The sequence below is a fragment of the Spodoptera frugiperda genome, chromosome 20 (assembly GCF_023101765.2).
Source record: "Spodoptera frugiperda isolate SF20-4 chromosome 20, AGI-APGP_CSIRO_Sfru_2.0, whole genome shotgun sequence".
Classification (NCBI taxonomy): domain Eukaryota; kingdom Metazoa; phylum Arthropoda; class Insecta; order Lepidoptera; family Noctuidae; genus Spodoptera; species Spodoptera frugiperda.
In genome coordinates this window covers 11,248,072-11,271,402 of record NC_064231.1, presented here as the reverse complement: position 1 = coordinate 11,271,402, position 23,331 = coordinate 11,248,072, and the positions used below count along the sequence as shown (strand labels likewise).

The following is a 23,331-nucleotide window of genomic DNA, read 5'->3' as shown; positions in this document are numbered from 1 at the left end:
TTCTGTGTTGTGCACAATAACAATCGTAACATAAGGGTGTGTCAGACTTTATCTGCGAGTAGTTTCCTCTGATTTATTTCTTCTACGCTCCAGACGAACTTTTATCTCAACAACATTGCGGGAATTGGTACAGAAACACGAGATTGCTATTTCTTTTAATGAATTTATTGTACCTAAATAAAATAATTAAAGACGATTACTAACTGCCGTACTCAGACACATTCAAACAAGCAAACAAATAAACTTTCACATTTATAATATTAGTGTGTGTTTTTCTTAAGTATGAATAATCATGTGCCCGTAATAGTACACTGCTGGGCTATGGCATAATCATAATCATAATTCTTTATTGGAAATCTACAATGTAAAGATAAGATGGTAACATGATAGCAATCGTGGACCCTGATGGGCACAGCAAATAGTAAATAAGAAGAGAGGAAGGCGTTGTATATAAGTATAGAATTATTTGTTTATGCTCAAGTATTCATATTCCTTTTCAATGTATGTATAGGTACTATTGTTATTATGTTTGTATTTTTATGGCCTCCTTCAACAGTACGTCATAGTTCAAGATCCTAACTAACCGACATAATTAGATAAATCTCATATTATTTTGCCTAACTATGTCTAATTGTATAATAAAAAATCACAACATAAAAAGTTATGTCTAAAAAAATCAATGATAAATTTATTACTTCCAGTCATAAATAATTCTACCATTCATCACAGTCATAATATACCTCTTTTATATTTATAGATTGGGCCTCCGTTTCAGAAAGTACGAAGCAACACTTCACCGTAAAACAGTCGAAATTTTTCCATGGGGAAACTTGTCGAAACTTGTCCGTCGAACTCAGACCAAACTTTCGTATCGTGTTAAAAAATGGCAGTATAAAAGTTTATACGTCGCTATTTTTATGTATACAGACCTATTTTTACTCTAAGTGTGTTATAATATCAAATTTATTGATATTGTAATATTAATGATTATGTTATAATTTACATATTGGTGGTATTCATTATTTTATATTTGGCAGCTTGAAACCAGTCGAGCAACCTCGTAAAACAATTATGAATTAAGCCGAAAAACTTATTAATAAGTCTCATGATCAAAGATCAAGATCGTTGTATTGCAACAAAGCCGATTTAATTTATATATAAGTATACACTATAAAGACTGCACGGTTGGCCTGCACGGTTTCACGGTTGGTGTGGTGGCTGGGCAATTGACTGCCGCGCAACGGGTAGCGGGTTCGATTCCCGCACGGAGCAACTTTGTGTGATCCACAAATTGTTGTTTCGGGCCTGGGTGTCATGTGTATGTGAACTTTTATGTTTGTAAACGCACCCACGACACAGGTAAACATCCTAAGGTGGGGCAACGTTTTAAAAAAAGACTTAAACTATGCATAACATAAATAGAAATGCATGGGTGACGCCCTCTACAAAAAATAATGAAACTTACCCCTACCACAAAACCACTTCTCGATGACAACAATCAGAATAGCAATACGCTACAAATAGTATCTAGAACCAAGAGTAATTAAATAAAATCTTTGACATCACTTTAATAACAAGTAAACATTTGCTTTTACAGACAAACTCGATGAAACTCGGCCGAGAGGGCCTTTGATGACTTTGTAATTAAATTCAAAATCTATTTTATTAAATATCAAATGTATTTTAATGCCGCAATAAGAATTTAATTGAAGATAAAATCAATACTGGCTGTTTTTTATTTGAATTTGTTTCGAGACGCCATTTTGGTATTATTTAATTTTGTTTATGGAATTTGTTAATTTAATTAATTCGTTGGTCGAGTGGCTGCACGTGTAACTGCCGGGCAAGGAGTCTTGGGTTCGATTCCTGGGTCGGGCAAAGTACTACTGGGCATTTTTCGGTTTTTCGAAAAAATTTCAATAGTAACAACGCCTGCATTGTGTTTCTTTGTTACCTGAGACCGAATTACCCCTTTCCTAGTATTCCCAGTCCCCGATTCCCTAATATCCCTTAAATTCCTAACCGCCAAAAGGCCGGCAACGCACATGTAAAGCCTTTGGTGTTTCGGATGTCCATTAGCGGTGGCGACGGTTGACCATCAGGTGATCCATCTACTCGTTTATTATACCATCCCATAAAAAAGCTATGTCAGAAAAAAATATATATAAATTGTATTTTAAGGCTAATTCCACTCACTTATTTACTTATAAATCAATATTCTTCCAAGAATTTTATAATATCAAGCAATTATAATTATATTTCTACGTATCAAGAGCCGTCTAACTGTTATTCTATTAAAATGTTTTCCACGAAATCGTTCTTTTCAAACGTTTTTATACAAAAACAAAGAGAGACCGTTTCGCGTTACTTTTCAGAAAACAAAATTTGATATTCTTATTATTTCCTATAATAAGATGAAATAATATTTTTCCACCGATATCTTTCATTTATTTAACGACGATTGGCCATTCTTGAATTTATATAAAAGTTGTTTTTTTTTATTAGGTCATATGGTTCTCAGTAGGTACTGAGAACCAACACCTCACATTGAACTCCCACGATATACGTAAAAGAATTCTAGTGTGGGCCAATGTTAAAAAAATAGTTTATTTATAAATTGACTGCATAGTTGACGCGGTGGCTGGGCAACCGACTACCGCGTGTCGGATAGCGGGTTCGTATCCCGATTATCCACATTTTTTTCGGGTATGGATGTCATTTGTATGTGAAATTATAGGTTTGTAAACGCACCCACGACAAAGAGGAAAAGGACATCAACCAAAATGGGCTAGAGTTTTGAACAGCTGTATTGAGAAAAAAGAAGTTCACAAATAATTTAATAATAATATTTAATGAATTTTGATTTCTATTCGGGAGTGTAAATATAAATAATATTAAATAAGAATAAAAACAGTTTTGTAATTGATTATTGTTATTATTGGTGACACTGCCATGACAACAGTTTTGTGACAGTTCTTTTTCGTATTATATTGTGAATATTATTTCGATTTTGGCTATTTTTGACGACTGTGAATTCTGGTGATTTTCTATCCGATGACCCCGGCTCACTCTTAGACTCAGTACCCGCTCAAACGTTAACCCTGGCAACGAAGCCGCTTAACATGACGACGACCCCGTAAACTTGGACTTTCCGATTTTGCCTAGTGAATCTATGTATATATTGTGTCAATTGTGGAGCTGAAATCACTCACAGGAGAAGACACAATGTTAATCTTGTGGAAGTGCAGCGAGTTATACTGCAATGGATCGCACCACAAGTGGTAAGTCATTAAGTAAGTAAGTGTAAGTGGTTGCTGCGCTCATATCATGTCTGTGATATGGTATTTAAGTTGGGCAAGGCATGAAAATGTAACTCCACCAGCTCAGTTTCTAGAAAATGTTTTGTTAACATTATGAAAATGAATAGTTTCACAAATAAACGATTTATTTTAAAGTGTTGAAGTTTTTTCATATATTATGTTTAATTATTAATTTGATACAAAGTTTCTTATCTATACGTTTTCTTTGTACTGTAAGCCGCTCAATAAAGTAAAAAATAGTACAATATTTTCATGTTCATGTTCAAGCCCAAACGCCATACAAAGTGGTTGATGTCCTTTAAAGGATTATTACGACGCGTCGTTAAAAAAACTCATAACATAATATGAACCAAAACCACATTCCTACATTTACTTAAACCTACCAAAATCATTCAAATAAACACACAGTCTTTAACATAAGTTCTCAAAAACTGAAATCTACTGCACCTCAGTGATTGTAAGCCGTTGAAGCATAAATGGAATGCACATCTGGGGTAGCACTTTGTGGCCCACACGAACTCGTCGAGCGGTTCACACCAGGTGTAGACTTTACAACTGTTTAAATTGAGTCCAAGACTAAAAATTTAGTTTTAGAGGTTTCTACTAAGTTGTGTTATTTATAGTATTAAGTGTGTAGGTGAAGTAAGTTTAATTAAACTGTTAAGTAAAACTGGATACTTTCACCATCTATTTTTTTAACCTATAATCATAATCATGCTTAAAAGTAAATTAAAAAATCATATCAACGAAATAAGTAAATCCAGTAAACAAAAATCAGAATAATATACATATCGCTTGAAAAAGCACATTAAAACAATTCATCACTCGACTCATAGAAAACACTACACACAAATAAATCATAAAATATAACAGGATAACTTACAATAGGACCATTGTGAGCATTATCGCAGTAAAACACGAAATACAAAACAAAAAAAAAATCAATTTAAAAAAAAGAACTTCAATAATATTTTTATTCCAGTTCGATAGAAATGAAAAATAGGTGTATAATTACATGAGTCCATCATTTCTTTTCAGCCTTTCAACGGCTTGTGACAAATGAGGTGTTATTCCATATATCAATGTCACAAAAGTAACTGTTCTTTATAAAAAATAAAAAAGCGAATATATCGCGACAAGGGTTTTTTCGGACCTAATTGAAGTTTCTTATTTCATACGTGTTATTGACTCTGTGTGTAGCATTTTAATATTTTGCAAAGAAATTCTAAGCATTATGTTGTTTTTGGTAAACAATCTGCGCCCTATGCAATGAATTACCTGATGTGTTTTAATTTTCTGTACCTCAAATAGTATCCTCAAGTTGTAGTTGTAGTGTAGCTTTTTTATGGAACTCGTCGTAAACGAGCAGACGTATCACCTGATGGTAAGCAATCACCGCCGTCCAAAGGCTTTACAAGTGCGTTACCGGCCGTTAGTTTTTCATCAGTAAGAGTCTGACACTCCCTCTCGCCTAAGGAGAAGTCATAGGATGATCCCCTCCCAAGTATGGCAAAAACGCTAACATTCACATTATAACACCACACTAACTCAAATACAAATCAAATACCGAACCAGAACACCATTGATCTTATTAATATACCGAGCAAAGTTTAAAACGAAGCAAACGCACCATTACTCCTCGGAAACAAAGGCTACATCAGTGCTATGATTGATGTGAGTTATTCACGATGAGTAAGGAAGTGTTATTCAGGTAAATATGAAGTAAACTTGTGTTGTTACAGGTTAAACAGAGTATCTGTTATTTCTGTTGCTGTTCTGTAAAATAATAGTTACAATACCTGTTATTAAATAATAGCCTGTTATTTTATTAGGTAAAAAAAGCTTTTCTTCATTAATATACATGAAAAACCGTGGCTTTTAGTATAATTATTTTTTTAAAAATTTTGCTCTTCATAAGGTAGCAGATAATTTCGAACACAGTCAATGACATAACAGGCTGCTATTTTTAGCTGAAACTGATTTGAGCCGTGATTGTCCTTTGAGCTGAGATTTGTCCTCAAGAACAGCTATTATTACTAAGTTACATTTACAGTTATACAACACATATTCTGTAAGTTACAATCTTCTGTAACTTTTGTCTGTCAGTCAGTGTTGTATAACTATAACAGTGAAACTGTTATCTGTTATATGTGTAATAACTGTTACTTATACCTGTGATGATAAATACACGTTACCTCACTAGTGTGAAAGTTCGGACTCCTGAAATTAATCATACATGTCATCCTGTACTAACAATACTGGTGTGTTAGGTTAGGGCACGGCCATAGAAACTTGTAGTTTTTATTATAGTAGTCTAAGTCTAATTAAAAATCCCTTTAATTTAGTGTAAAAGGTTTTTCTAGTTTAGAAATGAGTCAAAATATTACTAAATGTCACCAATCAAAACTATCTTCACTTTCTATCGGTCGCGGGCTCGTAAACTAAACACAAAACTCATAAATAAAATTTATGTGACTGTTTTCAATATTCAAATAACCGCTTTTACTATATGCGTATGAATATACACATGATACATACAACATTTTATCTGTTTGTCTGTGTATTTGTTCTGGCTAATCTCTGAAATGGCTGAACCTATTTTAACAGAACTTTTACTGACAAGTAGTTGATGTACTAGGGAGTAACTCAGGCTAATTTTATTAGTCACAAAGTTCGTAATCCACTCGAGTGAAGCCGCGGGCAACAACTAGTAATGAGTAAGTTTAAGTTTTATTAAGAAAATAATTCATTAAAAGGTCGCTTACCTCCTTACTCTACTACTACATAGATATACAAACACAGACAAATGTATTCGAAAAATGATTGATTTGTTTTCAAGTTATCTCGAGACGATTTTCATAGAAGCAGTTTGTAAGAGGCCTTTTGACCTCTTTGAATACAAATAGATAGAGAGATACATTTGAATGTATCTTAAAATCGTCTTTATTGTTATTTGTTAAAGATTTACAATCGATTAACTTTGTTGAGCGAACCTTTATATTTTTTTATTTTCTCAAATCTTTCCATATATTTAATGCAACGTCACGCCTTTTATCCCCGAAGGGGTAGGCAGAGGTGCACATTACAACACGTAATGCCGCTATACAGTGTACACCCACTTTTCACCAATTGTGTTATAAGTCCCTTGTAATAGGGGTGAGCCTATTGCCATATACTGGGTACAATTCCAGACTCCGTGCTACCACTGAGAAATTTTGCTCAAGCTACCGGTGGTTAGGGTTCCAAAGACCCTAGGCTACTTTTATTTAATAATAATAATTTATTTTAGAAAAAAATCAAATACCCAGATTCTGTCTGAAGTCATTATTCTACGCGAACGAAGTAGCAGGCAACAGCTAGTAATATAATACTTAATTATTTTAATAGAAAGTAACAAGCAAGGCATTATGTAGCGTAATAGTTTGATTTAAGTATTAAGTAAGAACTTAAGCTATTGTGGTATAGCTACTTCAGCCAACAGACATAATTAGCTTGCCTGAAGGAAATATGGAATTTACTGAAACAACTTGGAAACAGACTCTTTGGGTTACTGCTTAAGATGAGCGGACTGTTGTATCATTACGCTAATTTTATGTGATAATGTCGGCAAAAGTGTGACTGATATCAATCTTTATTTTATTGATTCATTTATAAAGAAATCTTAAGTAACATAATGTTTATGGTACACGCCAGTAAACGACCACCTGATGGTGAGCAATCGCCGCCGCTCGTACACCAGAAACACCGTTACAAGTGCGTTGTCGGCCTTTTGGGGGTTAGGAATTTGACGATTGTTAGGGGATTGGGAAGGGGGTAATTGGGCCTCCGGTAACCTCACTCACACATAGAAAAACATGTTTTACGTCGGTTTAAAATGAAGCCGTGATATCACTCCGGTCGAGCTGGCCAATTCGTACCAAAGCATTTCTCTCCCACACTTAAATGAATGGGCATTGACAATAACTTATTCCACAAACAAACTTCTACATACACAAAACGATAATTATATTATTAGGACTAGTTTCAGTTATGTGAGTAAGCCCTACAACATAATGCAGTAGTTTTACAATACAAAAACATAGTTTGACAATATTATACAATTATATCTATTTTGCTCATATACATGGTGATAAGATCATCCTCCATTCTCAAATTAGTGATGAAAAAATATGAAGACGTAATAATAAATCATATCATTAAGAAGTAAAGCCAATTTTAAAATTATATGTATATTTATCTAAACAAAATTACTTTGAATTCTTCGTAATTAATTATACGCAAATATTAATTTGACAGCTGTCAAATAAATTGATAGTTTCGGTCGGTAAAGAAAATTAAATTAATAGTTTATTTCATAAAGTAACGTACTAAGAATAAAGTTCGTGGAAATTGTGAGATATCACACAAATATCACTAGTGATAGAGCAAAGTGGCGAACAATTGGGAGGCCTATGTCCAGCAGTGGACTGCTATAGGCTGATGATGATGATGACACAAATATTATAAATGTCAAAGTAAATTTGTTTGGATGTTTGTCCGTCAATCACACTGACACTACTGAACGGATTTTGATAAAGTTTTGTATACAGACAAGGTATGAGCTGACTTGGGTGATAGGGTACTTTTAATCTCATGAGAACCCGAGTGAAACCGCTGGCAATGGCTAGTAAATTATTATTATTCTTTTTGATTACCTCAACTTGAGAAACTGTTAAAGTTAACGAATTTTCCTCCACCGATGTTTAAACAATATTAGAAAGTACATATAACTCGGAAAAAGTTACATTGGTACTTGCCGTTCGTAGGTTTCGAAGCCGCACTCTCATGCATGAGAAAAGGGCGTCTTAAACCTCCGGGCAACCACGACATAACGATTAATATCAATAATGGTACAAAAATAGCAACCAGACTTAGCTATCATCCCAATTGTACTCGTTCACTCAATCAATATTTCTTGAAGAAAACGAAAGCGATTTCCTTTTCCAAAGCAATTCCGTTATATTTTTGTTTAATAGAAAGTTTTCATTTACGTGTTTATTCGCTGAAGTCACTTTTATTTACATAAATAGCAGTCGACGACAACTTCAAAGGACTTACAGGCGCTTGAAGCCAATGGAAAACATAAATATATGTACGTTTAGTTTCGTGTACGTACTTACTTCTTACTTATTTGATGTATATGTATAACATAACATCATACCTTTTAATCCCCGAAAAGGGACCCTTTTCTCACCTGTTATGTTATATGTCCCATGTGAGAAATGGTAAGCCAATAGGCTTATATAGGCTATAGAATAGAATCTGAACGTTAGACTTTTGCCTAATACCGAGAACAATTATATTATTCTGTACTAATATTCTGTGCTAAGTTTTCGAACGGCTCATAAATCGAGACCATTTTACTTATATTACAATTCGGTGAAAATAATATTAGATACAGTTGTAAGAATGAATTCTTGTATTTGATTCTCGGGTCGTTCAACGTTTCAAAGTACTTTACAGTTTTATATTTCTAAGTATAAATATTTCTGTGGAAACATATACCCTACATATATATGTTTTTGAAAAATATTTTTCTTTCAATATACGAGTAACTGGAAGGAGAGAACTTAATACCTAGTAATGGTTACCGGTTCAGGTAAATAAATTATATAAATAATAATTACTATGTATAATAGAATATTATAAATGCAAATGTGTCTTTTTACATATCTCAACAGACCAAATATGGCAACATTATTTTTGTGTCTGAAGATAATTAGAGGCTAGAGAATACAAACTACTTTTTCCTTTAACCACACAGGTGGTGCCGCAAGACACAGTTAGTATTGATAAGTCGATAAATCTTTTATCTCGTAATACAATTCCTAATGCTTTTAGTTTCGCCAAGATCTCTGAACTATGTACCTAAACCATTTTGCACACTCATCCATCTCAAATATATTTTTGGCAGTTGCTAGCTATACACTCTTTATAAAGGATTTTAGTTCTATCAGTTATCAGATATACAGAAATGTAATTTTACTCATTTTCCACCCATCTTCTCCTGTACCACTCTCCAGTTACTTCACTATATTTAAAAACAAAAGTTTTACCGTTAAAATACTTAATTAATTATTATATTATCGGCTTACTCACGTAACTGTTTGACGAGGAACTCGACTAGTTTCAAGCCATGCCAGAGACTCAAGATGCTCGTCAAACAGTTACGTGAGTAAGCCGATAACATAATAATTAATCAAGTATGTCTCACGAAAAGTATAATAAAATTATTAAAGTACTCCATTCCCACGACAAAATACAAATATGTCCACTGATAATAATATTAAGTAAGGATAACGACGTATTCCATTAATAATTTTGACAAATACAACAAAATACATCTCCATTCATAACAGACGCGAAATCCATAATCTCCGAAATAAAATACAATACCGAAGACTTAGAAGTTTATTGCGAAAAAAAATAATAATGAGTTACAAAGTAATTTTTCAATAATCCTCCTCGCTATCAATTTTATTATTCGTTCCTAACGGAGGACTTATAATCCTCTGAGGAATTCCCCGGATTCAATTATGGAATATGTCTAATTGTATGTCTATTAATATTTATGATATATTTGTACACCGATGTATCTGTTTGTAAATATGAGTAGAATCGTCTTCCTCTAAGTTTATAAATGTAGTGATAATGACTGATAGTCTTATATTTTTATATGGTGGTTATGTAAACGATTCGTCATATTATAGAAAAATATATAATATGTTTTCGTTGTGTACATAGCGACCGATATATAAAATAGTCCTCTAAAACCTTAGATTTACTGAAAAAATTCAAATTCAATTCCACGTTATATATATTTTTTAAATAATATCTTCATTACATTTTTCCTCCTATTTAACGGAACGAGGAAAATTTTATAAAAAACGCAGTTCTTAAAAATTATACTTTTAAATTCGCTAGACGATTGCTACTGAAACGAAACGCCGATCAATTTATTAAAATAAACATCACGGAAATAAAATCTAAGATTACGAAGGAAATAAAAAAATATATAATTTTACTATTTTTCACACATAATGATTTATCCAACTTACCTCGTAGAAAACTCACAGTCACAATTATCACAACACAAACCACACAAGAACGAATCACAAATAGTCGTCACAAATCATACGAAGGTTCTTTAATACGTAAACGATTGAATCAGAACGCGGCGCGAACGTAGCGGCGTAGCGGTAATCTCAACCGGCGCGGTTACACTGAGCTCGTAGCACCGTAGCTGTGGCTACGAGGCTACGGCGCGCGCATCGGTCTACGAAAACGCTAATTCAAACACATTTATCAAGCTAATTCGGCAAATTGAACTAAATAATGACGTTAGAAGCCTGTGTTCCTTCGCCAGTAAGTGTTTGTTGAGCCACTCAATGGTGTTAATAACAACGTCTTCGATGTTAATAAATTAGTTTAAAGTTGATTCAGTGGGGTGTTTGGTGGGACGGAGAGTTATAGCGGCCGGCTACGGAACTCTCGGACATTGTTGAGGCGAGCTCGACTAGGAAATACAGTCATGAGATGTTACGCATACGACGTACCTTTATTTGTCTTCTGGACACAGTGCGGTTCATATGTCGAGTAATATAGAATTGAACAGTATTGTAAATACTATTTTATAAAATCATATTTTATGCTACATAGATTTTACGCTATAGTAATTATTTAACTGAACTAATGTAGTTTATATAAATGAATAAATGTTATTTAATAGAAATAATAAGGGCAACGTTTTAAAGTCGTCTTTTAAAGAGAATTTCTCTTTCTTTATAAATATTTAGATATAGAAAACACAATGATTAATCTCGCTTACAAACGGCAAAGTCGCGACCACACATTTATTAAAGTAGCATATACCTTAATTTAAATTCAAAATCCTTGAAGCCTTAAAGCTTGGATTATACGTTGTGCCAAGACTTACACCACTTGCTAATTAAGTACTGGTTTTATTTACATTTCACACGTTACCTCGCATTCATTTGATCCAAGCAAATTAGATCGACCTTCACAACATTACGTTTTTGTTTGTTTAGTAACTTTATTATGTCGCTAGTAACACCATTTTGTAACCCTTTTTCACTCTCTAGAGGTACCAATCACAAGTGTGTGTGTGTGTGTGTACTTATTTAGTTATACGCCAACTATTAACAGATTTTTGGTATTTTAACTAAAGTATATCGTCACGCCTGTTTTCCCCGAAGGAGTAGGCTGAGAGGCAGATTATTGCGCCTAATGCCACTGTACAATGCACTTTTCTCCATTTATGTTATAGGTCCTATGTAATAGGGGGTAAGCTAACTTTAAGCGCTTTAAAATAAGAGACAATTTCATACTGATAAATAAGCAACCTCATGCCTTTTATCTCCGAAGAAGCAGGCAGAGTGCACATTATGGCACGTAATGCCACTTTTCACCATTTGTGTTATAAGGCCCATGTAATAAGGGTGAACCTATCGTACTGAGAAACTAGAAAACAAATACCCCCTATATAAACCACTAAACCACTATCCAAATTCACCAATACGAGTACAAGCATCAATAACAAACTTAACCTACATCTTTCAACTTTGATCCTTCGCAAATCTTATTAGGAACACCTCTGTGTGCCCATACAGTTTAAAATGTAAAATCTAATGAACGCGTCACAGTAATTAGAAGGGGATCAAAAGTACATGACAGATTTAATTGAGGGCCCTTCCGTATGTACCCGGTTACTGGGGTGACGTCATTTGAATTTCAATCTCACGCATTAGATTTTGTATGTACCGAGTTTTGAGTTTGTTTGGATTATAAGATTTAAAATATATTTTTTTATATTTGATATATGATTTTTGTTGGAATTTTTCATGTTTTTTTTATGTTTTATGTGAGTTTTTATAATGTTATGGGAGCTGCTGGATGTAGTACCCTTAGTATGAGTTTGCTTTACGTTTAAAGTAATCGAAACAAAATCGCATTCGGCGCTCTGATTGGCCGGCTCGAATAAACCAACAAATTAGCGCACCGAACGCGCTCTCGTTTCGATTACTTGAAACTTGACTTGTTGACTTCCAATCTGGAATCATTTTGGATTTTAGGCCAAGTCCAATACTAAACAATGATATTAATATTAATGTATGACGATAAAAGAACTTTCTTAGACTAAAATAGAGATCGTTCTTAATCCAAATATAATCTCAAAGTCACTTAGTTTTCAAAACTAAGTTTAGTTTAATATTCTTAATTCAATTACTTAAAGTAATTGTAATTATCATGTTAAGTGTTAAGAGTATACGAGTTGCATGAAGCTCAAAGGTAATTGAATTACATCGCTACTTCGAAACACTATTTTAGACAACGTATATTAATCCGACTTTCTAAACCTTTTTCTTTTAAATCAACTAAAAGTACTTCTAAAAGTTTATCTCAATCTCCAATACAATTACTGTTCACTACGTTAGAAGATTCTGTTATTCAATTACAGGTATGGTCAAATTGCAAGTCAAGGCTCAAGTCAGAGAGCGTTAGGTCAGCCAATCACACGTGCCGCAGCACGCCACGCGACCTCGGATTGGCTATAATCACATTTCGTATCTCTGCGTGACGACTGACGACAGACGACTGAACCTTTAGGATTTTTTTTATTACCTTGGACGAAAATAGGGGGCGACTCCGTGCTAATCTCTTTAGTGGAACCTAGGAACGTGGAATGCGGATAAAGTATGCTGACAACTAGAAAAAAATTGTTTAGAAATTCTGTGTACCGTCGGAATTTGTAACCTTTGTTGAGACTTTTATTTTAAGTATATAAGATAGAAAACTGTGAGATAAAACTGCATGGTGATAGGCTAGTCCTTTATTTATTAACGCTTCTAAAACATGATACCATTTCCCTACGTAATAAGGAAGATTATATACAATTAGAATAACGTATAATTACATAATATTACTAAATAACGATAATATTATCTTAATACAGCGTCTCAACCGTTCTATAATTATCATCCCACTTGACTAACTAATCCCAAATATAAGTGGATAATTAACTCGTATACACCAAAGAGTTTTCGTTAAACAAGTTTATTATACCTTTTAAGGCAAACCATATCAGAAAATTCAAGCCAGAACTATGAAAATAAAGCTAGCAACGATTCAGGTTTTACTTACCTGGATAAGAGCACTTTCCACTAAAGTTCTTGGTAGAAAAAACAGCTTTTTGTGTTGTAAACAAATGTACTACAGAACATTTACTAAGCCGTAAACGCTACCCGGAAATGTTTGATGCAACAGATCTGATAATGGGCCACAAGAATCGCGAATTTTATGTGAGATCACGTGAAAGCAGGTAGAATAAAATATAGAGTAAATAACATACGTACCCATTCTCATCTTTTGTTGAAAAAGATTATAGTTAAAGTAAATGCATGGCACTATATTTTAAATCTATGTTATTTATAACGACTTACAACAAGCTAAGAGCTTCATAGAAAAAAGACTTCCCAAAGAAAGTTCCAAATTAATTGAAAATTCGTCAATTCTTTCTAATTTTATTTATTTAATTGAACAGATCGGTCCAAAATCCAATTACACTACTCAAAACAGTCATACACAATAAATAATTAAAATTTAGACACTTAATTATTATTCTTTACTTATCACTTATCAAACCTTGATCTTCGAGCTTACTGCAACTACAGAACACTCAAACTATGTAAAAGAATACAGTACAAACTTTGTCCTAAAAAACATCATATCAAAATAAAAAGACACCTAATACGAAAACAGAAACCCCTCACATAAAAAGATAACTAACTACATTGTTCCGAACGTCTAACCTTGGTACACAAACAGACACGAAGCTCTATTATAAAACAAACGTATGATAATCCTGAACATGTCGCGTTTCTAGAGGCCTAACCTTAAGATATGGCCGCCTTTACCACAAAGACGATAAAAGCGTGCAAGCTGACTGTGCGATGCTGTTGTGCGTGTGGCCCAAACGGTGTGCTACTTGCGTAAACGGTGTGATTGGATAAAGCGGAGGCGGAAGCGGGAAGCTAAAGAATAGTTATTCTGTTTAAAAAAATCCTTAAGAATAGCCATGCTGATTAAAAATTCATATTGCTAAACGCTTAAGCGACAAAGGCGCCAGTTTATTAAAACGTGTGTAATGATATAACAATTGTTAATGTAATATGTATGACATGTATTAGAGTTGCCTATTAAAGTATAAGCCATTGTGAATTAACTAGCTTTAGCTTAGGGGAAAATCATCCAATGACTTCTTCCACCTTGGGCGAGATGAAAAAGAATGTCAGACTCTTACTGACTAAAAACCACCCCGTTCCTACTCCTGCTTTTCGAGCCGGAGTCCCGGTAACCCGTTAAGTAGTCCACAGCTCCGGGTTAGTTAATTACCACTAGGTAAATGTTACAAACAACGATAATAATCTAAGACAATTTAGAAAAAATATTGATGTTTTGTTGTTGTTAATTCTTTCTCGTCGTAAGAACAACACAACCAACACTTTCGAATATGACGATAGATAGAATTATGGATAACTGAGAAAGCAAGCAAATTAATTGTTGTATCCTACTAGCCGTGGTAATAAGATGTTCACAGATATGCAGGTACAAAAATCCTATACAAAGAAAATCTCCAATAGCTTCTAAAAGCATCGCGTATGCTTTGGACCTATAGTAAAATAAATCCGGGCCACTTGGTATTCAAAGTGTGCGACAGGCCCAAGAGCTACGCAATATAGTGGCAACATTGATCAATTTGTTGATGTTTGCTTGCCCGCCGGCAGCAAACGTCCTCGGTTAAGAGATCACGCTTGACCAGGTAGGCTGGAATTTTAGAGCCTTCAGCTGTGGGACCAGAAAAGATTGTTGGTAAAAGATTACTTGAGGAATGAGAGTATTGCGTGGGTGAAGCGAGCATCATTTGATATATGTAGTTCAATACACTATATACTACAAAACTGAATGTATACTACATATACTACAAAATTGACTATATACTACATATACTACAAAACGGACTATATACTACAAAATTGATAAAGCTAATAAATAATCCATTATAGAAGACTAATTAGTGTCACAATAATAAGCAAATCAGAGGAAATGTAAACGTAACGAAATCAAAATTATAATTTCGTATTAATTCTAAGATGTTGACCTATTTAGAAATTAAATTTTGACGGAAACTCCCCAAGATATTTCAACAATCATTACTTTCAATTGGACACTTCAAAAACCAATTTGTAGGCAACAAAAATGATACCCGAATTGCAATAAACAGGCTTAAGCAGGCCTCTTTTCTTTCATTTGGAATCTATTAGAGGGAAAACATTAAACGTTTTAATTATACCGGATTTAATTATTCCACCATCACGATTCCCTCTTGAATGTTAAATCAGATCGCGTCGGTAAGTACATTTCTAGTTTGTTCTTGACCTTGTCCCGAACAAACAGCTAAACAGCCTTCTAATATTGTAAACGACGAAGTATTTAAAGAAGTATCCGCTCGGAAAAATATTTTCACTGAGCCCATTTGTCTGCAAAGGTCGGACGATCATTCGAACCAGTTCTTAGTATTTCAATCATTTCTTTAAAGCTTGTAACGGTTTGGCAAACGATGTTTATCTAAATTTAGTTTTAAATAGGCAAGTTGTGTAATGAATATTTGACGACTGTAGAGTTTCTACTTGAATTAAAAATATACAATAATATACAGTGAGGACACTTTATGTCACACATTTAGGGTGCTTTTCTACCAGAGATGTGCTATGTAGTTTTGCTACGAAAATGTAATAACTAATCGATAGTAGGGAAGCCATCTATAGGACACATCCAAGGCACGCAACTTTCCATATAAAAAAACAGCTTAGCTGAGTCCATTTTTCACTAGTGCTTTGCTATGTGTACTGATTGAATATGATTGGTGCAAGTCAAACACACTCACAGCAACGTATCATATCACATCACTGGTGGAAAAGCACCCAAAATATGTACCCACATAATAAACTGAACTTATAGATGGATGTAAAACACAGGACTTTGTGTTTTGTAGCTATTTCTGACCGAGCCACACCACAGTATCTACATAATACTCACAAAGCAAAACCTCTACCCAGCCACTATTCATACGCTTCCACTACGCGTGTATATACTTGTTACGCGTAAACAACGCGAAATAATGCGCCATACAGCAACTCGTAAACTATGTTCTCATGCAACAACCTCGATGATTTCTGTCGGCCGTCATCACAACGTATGGACTTAATATATCAGTGTGTTGTGTGTCGACATGCCAAGTAATATTTACTACACTAATACGAATATGAGACTAGTTCAAAATTATTAGTCTTTCGTTAGTCTATCAATATTGAAGATTAAAATTCGATTAAACATTTTATTCAACTCGGCCACGAAACCAAGCACTTTGCATTAGCACTAAACTGTGGGGCTTTTTATAATTCAATAGATTATAACAATTGGACTATAATAACACCAAAACAAAAATATACACCTAATAACAATGCCCTAAAACAAAAACAAATACAGCTTTAAAATAATATTAAAACTTAAAACACATTTTAACCCAAAACATACAAGTATCCATTCACTCGAAATAATCCTATATCCAGCCACTGAAAGGTATACCACGGCACTATTAAGCCAGTGCGCAACTACCGCAACTATTAACACAGATTTCTATGTATCCTTACTACGGTCCACTAAACAGTATCCTTTTAAACCGAACTCAATGGAGGATGTAGTAAAAAGTGTCGATAAACCGTTGCTAATATATTTGAATAGGTCTGTTTACGTCGTCGAGGTAAGTTTGGAGTTTGGAAGATGTAGTGTAGTCCCCAACACTGTCTAGTGTCTACACCTACTGTCGGCGGCGTAGTGGCAAAATACTGGTGGGTTCTGAATTAATTTGACATTGGAATTTCTTTTTTATTTTTATGTTTTTAAAGTTCAAATCGAATTTACGTGTTTATATTTTCGGGAAAATATTAATTTACAACAATATATAAAATTGATTGGCTTTTGTTTGTAATATTTTAGTAACTAGATCTAAAATGATTTTATAAAAACTATTTTATCATAGATCTTGGATTTCTCGTGTAATTGTTTTTTAAAGAATGAAGTTTTTACTTGATACAGAGAATTTGTTCTATATTTAATTTCAGCGAAGCCGTGAAGAGCTCGGTAGGGAATTCGTTGAAATAGCCTCAGCGGTTACTAAAGCCTTCTTATTGATTCTAAAACTCAGTTGTAAGTAAAACCGAACTAAAGCGTTCAGCAAATAAATAAATAAATAGCCCGACCCTCAACTAAAAGCTTCAAACGTTTCAAACTAATCTATCAAAACCTGAATTAAATTCATGATACAGACCATAAAAGCAAGGAAATATAATTTCTTTTAGCGAAAATTGTAAAAGCGAAAACGGTAGCGAAAGAAACGTAGCACAGTAAACCACAAAGCTATAGCATAATCAACTCATTTCCTGAACATAAACAGAATCTCATAATATTACTCTTGGTAAAGACAAGAAAAGAAAATATAGGTCCGCAATTTCTCAAAACAGACATTCCCCTTTTGAACGTTAAATAGGAGTAGAAAAATTAACATAAACTATGAGACGAAATGAGTTAAAAAATAAACACAATACTTCATAAAAAGGTTTTAATTAAAACTGCAATGCTCCTTGGTTCCAGCGCAGGGTATAACCCGGCCGAGTTGAATGCGCTTTAGAATTCGGGTGGCGTCGTTTGCGGGGCGAGCTTCCGGTCTTGGTCGGTTTATCTCTGTGTTTTAGCACCTGAGTCCGGATGGGACGGCGACGAAGCCGGGCCTTTGCTTGGGAAACTAGAGGAAACTTTAACGGTGTATACCTGTTAGTATTTATTTTTGTAGCTCTTAGATAAGGCAGAATAGTAATTGTGTAGCTAAAAGAAATTAGGTACGAACCGTTAGCCCATTATTTGGTTTTAATATCTGGTTACAATATTCCCACTAGCGCTACAGTTGTCTCGGAATTCCGTCTAACTTTTGTGATGTTTTGTTAAAATTATTTCAATCTGTCATGAATATCGAAACCTTTATATTTTGCAATAACTTTTGTCTGGAACAGTATACTCTTCTCTTAATATTATAATGATCCGTACCCTTAGTACGAGTTTGCTTTACGTTTAAAGTAACCAAAGTGAGAGTGCGTTCGGCGCTGTGATTCGACGGCCAATCAGAGCGCCCAACGCGATCTCGTTTCGATTACTTTCTCAAAACTCATACTAAGGGTACAAAAGTAGAGTAATATTATATCTTAAAACAAAAATCATACTTCAATGTTCTTGAAAACCACTAACTCTCATCTGAGAACAATGTAGTAATTACGTCACGAGAGTAGAACACAGGACTCACCAATAACACGACAAAAACAAAATCACGAAAAAAGTGATAAAAACTACATCACACGATTTGACACGACAACCCAAGCAACAATGATTTATTACCATTTACCTTCCGATGCCCAACGTATACATAGCTTTGTAAATAAACAATTGGACGGTCACCTAACATCTACAGTTGAGAACGTAAGGGGTCCCACAAGGTTCTTCGCTCATCTTCTAAAAGCTTTAGTCGATACAAAGCATTGAGACTACAAGAAATGTGTCAGTTGTATATTGTAGTATTCTTGTGACGTCACTTAATCAGGTTTATTAGGTTCTCCAAGGTTTTTAAAAGGTATTTTTAGAGGATTTTAAGACGAATATTAGTTTAGTTACTATTTGGTTGGGTTTTTTTTTAGATTAGTCATGGATTGTGTTATAACTGACAAAACTGTTTTTACATTGGTACTTGCATACAGTAGTTTATATTATGGTACAAAGCGGTAAAGGAGCAGATGGATCCTTATGGTAAGCAATTGCCGCCACCCATGGACACCCGAAACACCAGAGGCGTTACAAGTGCGTTACTGGCTATTTGGGGCTTAGGAATTTAAGGGGGAATCGGGAATTAGGAAAATTGGGGAGGTAATTGGGCCTCCGGTAACCTCACTCACATAACAAAACACAGCGCAAGTGTTGTTTCACGTCAGTTTTCTGTGATGCCGTCGTATCACTCCGGTCAAAGTATGGTTCTCCCGCACTTTCACAATGTAGTTCAAAGACCCAGACATAATTGTATCTTTTTTAGATGAAAGTAGCTAATTTCTTTTAAATATAACATTATCCTTAGCTTAGCTAAGTTCATTACAAGAATTTTAATCTATTCGATATAGCAGATGGCACCAAAATTTATGACACAAACCAATTTCGAAAATTAAAATAATAACAAAAAAATAGAGGCAGTCTTCACTCGATTTTAATTGAAAAGCGAGATGCATTTTTCATATACATATTTCAAATATGGAAACCGTTCTTTTATTTTTTATTTCAATAAAGAACATGACAGGAACGTTCTTCGTACGAAATAAAAAAATCAGTTTTAATTAAAATGTCCGATTAAAAATACTTGGGTTAACTTGTACAACTATTGTTTTAAAACGGGTTGTTTTCAACCACTTTTTTTAAACTAAGGGGCGGTTGGGGTTGTATTGGTGGAAAGGGGTAGAATTCAATTCACCCTGGCCATTGAAAAACCGCTCAACGTGGTTTGAACGATCGATCGTTCGCTATAAAAAAGTGAGACATAAATATTTTTTAATGGGAGCCTTTTGTGTACGTTTTCAGGTTTATTTTGCTGAGGTAGCTACGTTGAGGGCACCCGCGAGATATTTATGTAAACTTATTATATTACTAGAAATATGGCTTGCCTTCTTAACTTTAGAATGCAAAACCAAATATAGCATTGCAAAAAAATATTATTATAGAAAAGTGTAAATGTGTAAACAATTCTCAGTAATAGCCCTTAGTCTGAAGACAATGCGATAAGCTCCCGTTACATGGAAACTGATAATGTGTCCTCATTACAATGAAACTGATAAGGTCGTGTGGCGTGGGATTTTAAAATGCTATAATAATAATATTGTAAACAGGAAGAAAGGCTTGTTTAGGGATACCTCTTAAAAATAATAGAAATATGTTAAAGTTAATTCCAATTTATTATTTACACTATATATCGAAATACGTACATCTTAAAAATATAGTTTACAAATGTATACAAAAGTTTCACAGTGCGTACAACCAGTTTTACTGGGATATAAAACATGGTAATGATAATAAAGTATTAATCAAAATTATGTTAAATCTGCAATATCCAATGGCATCTCAAGAATTTGTGTGGAGTAATACTGCTCAATATCTCTAAGGATCCTGATGTCATCGGCTTTGGCGAAATTCACAGCCACTCCCTTACGGCCAAAGCGACCTGATCTGCCGATCCTGTGGATGTACAACTCTCTGTTGTTCGGCAAGTCGTAGTTGATGACCAGGGAGACCTGCTGCACGTCGATACCTCGCCCCCAAACATCAGTTGTGATCAGCACTCGGCTGGAAATGAAGATAGTACAAAGTTAGTCACATGAACATATAATTACTGCTGAATGGTAGAAGAAGATAAAATATTGAATCCAATCCATTTTCAACTTTAAATTTAGAATCTAGAATGCAATTATTTAGTAAACTGGCTTTACATCTTTGTTCAGTTATCATTCTAATCTTTAAACTCATAATCCCTTAACAAGTTGACAGAAATACAAAAACGAATTCATTATCGACCCTATATAATAGGTAAAGTAGACAGTTATACATACCTTTGACCAGAGCGGAACATCTTCATAATCTCGTCTCTTTCTCGTTGCGGCATGTCTCCATGCATCGCGCAGACCGTGAAGTTAGCATCCAACATCTTCTTTGCAAGCCAGTCCACTCGTTTCCTTGTGTTGCAGAACACAACCGACTGGTTGATGGTCAGAGTATCGTACAGATCACAGAGAGTGTCAAACTTCCATTCTTCCTTCTCCACGTTAATGAAAAACTCCTTTATTCCTTCTAGAGTCAATTCATCGCTGTGAACAAGAAATGGTACATTAGTATTGGACAAAAAATGGTAAAAATATTCTAATACATTTTTAGTATAAGTGAGAAAAGAAAAGATATTCCAATACATACCGTTTCACCAAAACTCGTAAAGGATTCGTCATGAACTTTGTCGTCATCTCCAGAATCTCATGCGGCAAGGTGGCAGACACCAGTACAACTTGTGTTGAAGGAGGCAGATACCGGTACACATCATAGATCTGCTCTTTGAATCCGTTGTTCAACATCTCGTCAGCTTCATCAAGCACCAGCATTTTGATGGATCGGGTTCTTAATGCACGTCTCTTAAGCATATCTGGAAGTTAATAAAAATAAATATACATTATTATATGAAAAGAAATTTTAACAAACAAAAATAAAATCATGAAAATTGTGGGCACAGTTAGATGGGGAATATATCATTATTATAATTAAATTGAACTTACCAAATACTCGCCCAGGCGTTCCGGATACAACATGCTGCCCATAGTCCAATTTCTTGATGTCTTTATCAAGACTTGTGCCACCAATACAAGCGTGGCACTGGACATTCATGTAATCACCTAGAGCAAGGATCACTTTCTGGCTCTGAGTGGCCAACTCCCGAGTAGGAGACAGCACCAAGACTTGGGTTTCTCGTATCTTTATGTCCAAGGATTGCAGGATGGAAATGGATGTGGTGGCTGTCTTGCCGGTACCCGAGTGTGCTTGAGCTATTACATCTCTGCCTCTAATTATTGGCAGGATACTTTTCTGCTGAATCACGGACGGCTTCTCGAAACCTAGAAAAAAGTAGATGATGCATTATATCTAGACAAATCCACAACTTTGAATTCACAAACTAACTTTAAGTTCACAAGAATGATTTGATATTCATACATACCATAGTTGTAAATTCCTCGAAGCAAGTCGTCCTTTAAACCCATAGCGTCGAAAGTGGGAGTAATTCTCACATCTTCACTCGTCTCAAACTCCACTTTAGACAAATCTTGTCTTCTCGTTTTGCGATTGTACGCTACTCTTGTTGAACCCATCTTATTTTCCAAAGTCCAAAACTGATAATACTTCAGTAGAACACACAGGAACACCACAATTGTAGTTTTGAAGACTGATATTTCACGGAGGAGGTTTAGAAGTTAAACTGCACCCAATGACTCCAGTGAACAGAATGACTACCACCAGCGATACGATGTGCCAGGTAAAGATCACTGAGTACCCCCACCCGTCCACCGTCCGGTGAGAGTGACCGCCCATTTTATCACTATCTCTTTCTAACACATTATGAAAGAAAGAGAGAAAATATTTTTTTTAATAATAATAAATACGTCATTGTTATGGAACAATAGGGAACAAACAACATATTAACTCCTTTTTCTTGGTAATTTGTAAACAATTGACAACTGTTTTATCTACAAAATAATTATTTCACACGAATGTGGGATTTTTGTGGCGTTAGTGAATGTAGAAATACAGGAATCATCTACAAAAAATCAAATTGGTGTAAATATTCAGTAGCTTATTATGAAAGAAATATTCTCAATTTAAATTAAGATGTATCTATAACCAATATTTCAAACCACGTCCATTATGAATTCTTCAATTTAAACATTATGTCAGAATAATCCAACATTTCTTACAATACAATAAACAGAATTACCCGCCGCACTACATGTCGCTGTGTGTGTGTATAACAATAGTCAAAGGCCCTGTGGGAGGAGCTCTGCGTAGGCGCACGTATCTCATCTAGCTTCTAAATAATAATATAATCCACTCTTTTTAACTAATAAGATTTTATTGAATGCAGAAATCAGAAATTAATTTAAGCTGTATTGTATTCCCAAAGAAAAGTTCCTTATTTCATTATCATTTGATTCATAAATTGCATTGTTTGTATTGCTTTATTACGATTTATCGCAATCCAGTACAACCCGATAGGTTT

At 34.4% G+C, this 23,331-nt stretch overlaps 2 protein-coding genes across 2 annotated transcripts in view; both read right to left on the bottom strand.

Moving 5' to 3' along the window:
• LOC118282473 (cell adhesion molecule 3-like) overlaps nucleotides 1-10,582 on the bottom strand; it is a 268,442-nt gene extending 257,860 nt beyond the window's left edge. Inside the window, exon 1 of the mRNA XM_035603555.2 lies at nucleotides 10,418-10,582. The gene's annotated coding sequence lies outside the window, so the exon portion shown is untranslated. The remainder of the gene's footprint in view (nucleotides 1-10,417) is intronic.
• A 10,029-nt stretch (nucleotides 10,583-20,611) lies between these two features.
• On the bottom strand, nucleotides 20,612-22,426 carry LOC118282295 (eukaryotic initiation factor 4A-III). Its single transcript, XM_035603310.2, has 5 exons — nucleotides 22,276-22,426; nucleotides 21,839-22,174; nucleotides 21,486-21,708; nucleotides 21,128-21,382; nucleotides 20,612-20,864 (listed from the first exon to the last, which is right to left on the bottom strand). Exons 1-5 carry the CDS (start codon nucleotides 22,424-22,426, stop codon nucleotides 20,612-20,614), a joined length of 1,218 nt encoding a protein of 405 aa, XP_035459203.2.
• Between the last annotated feature and the right edge of the window lie 905 nt (nucleotides 22,427-23,331).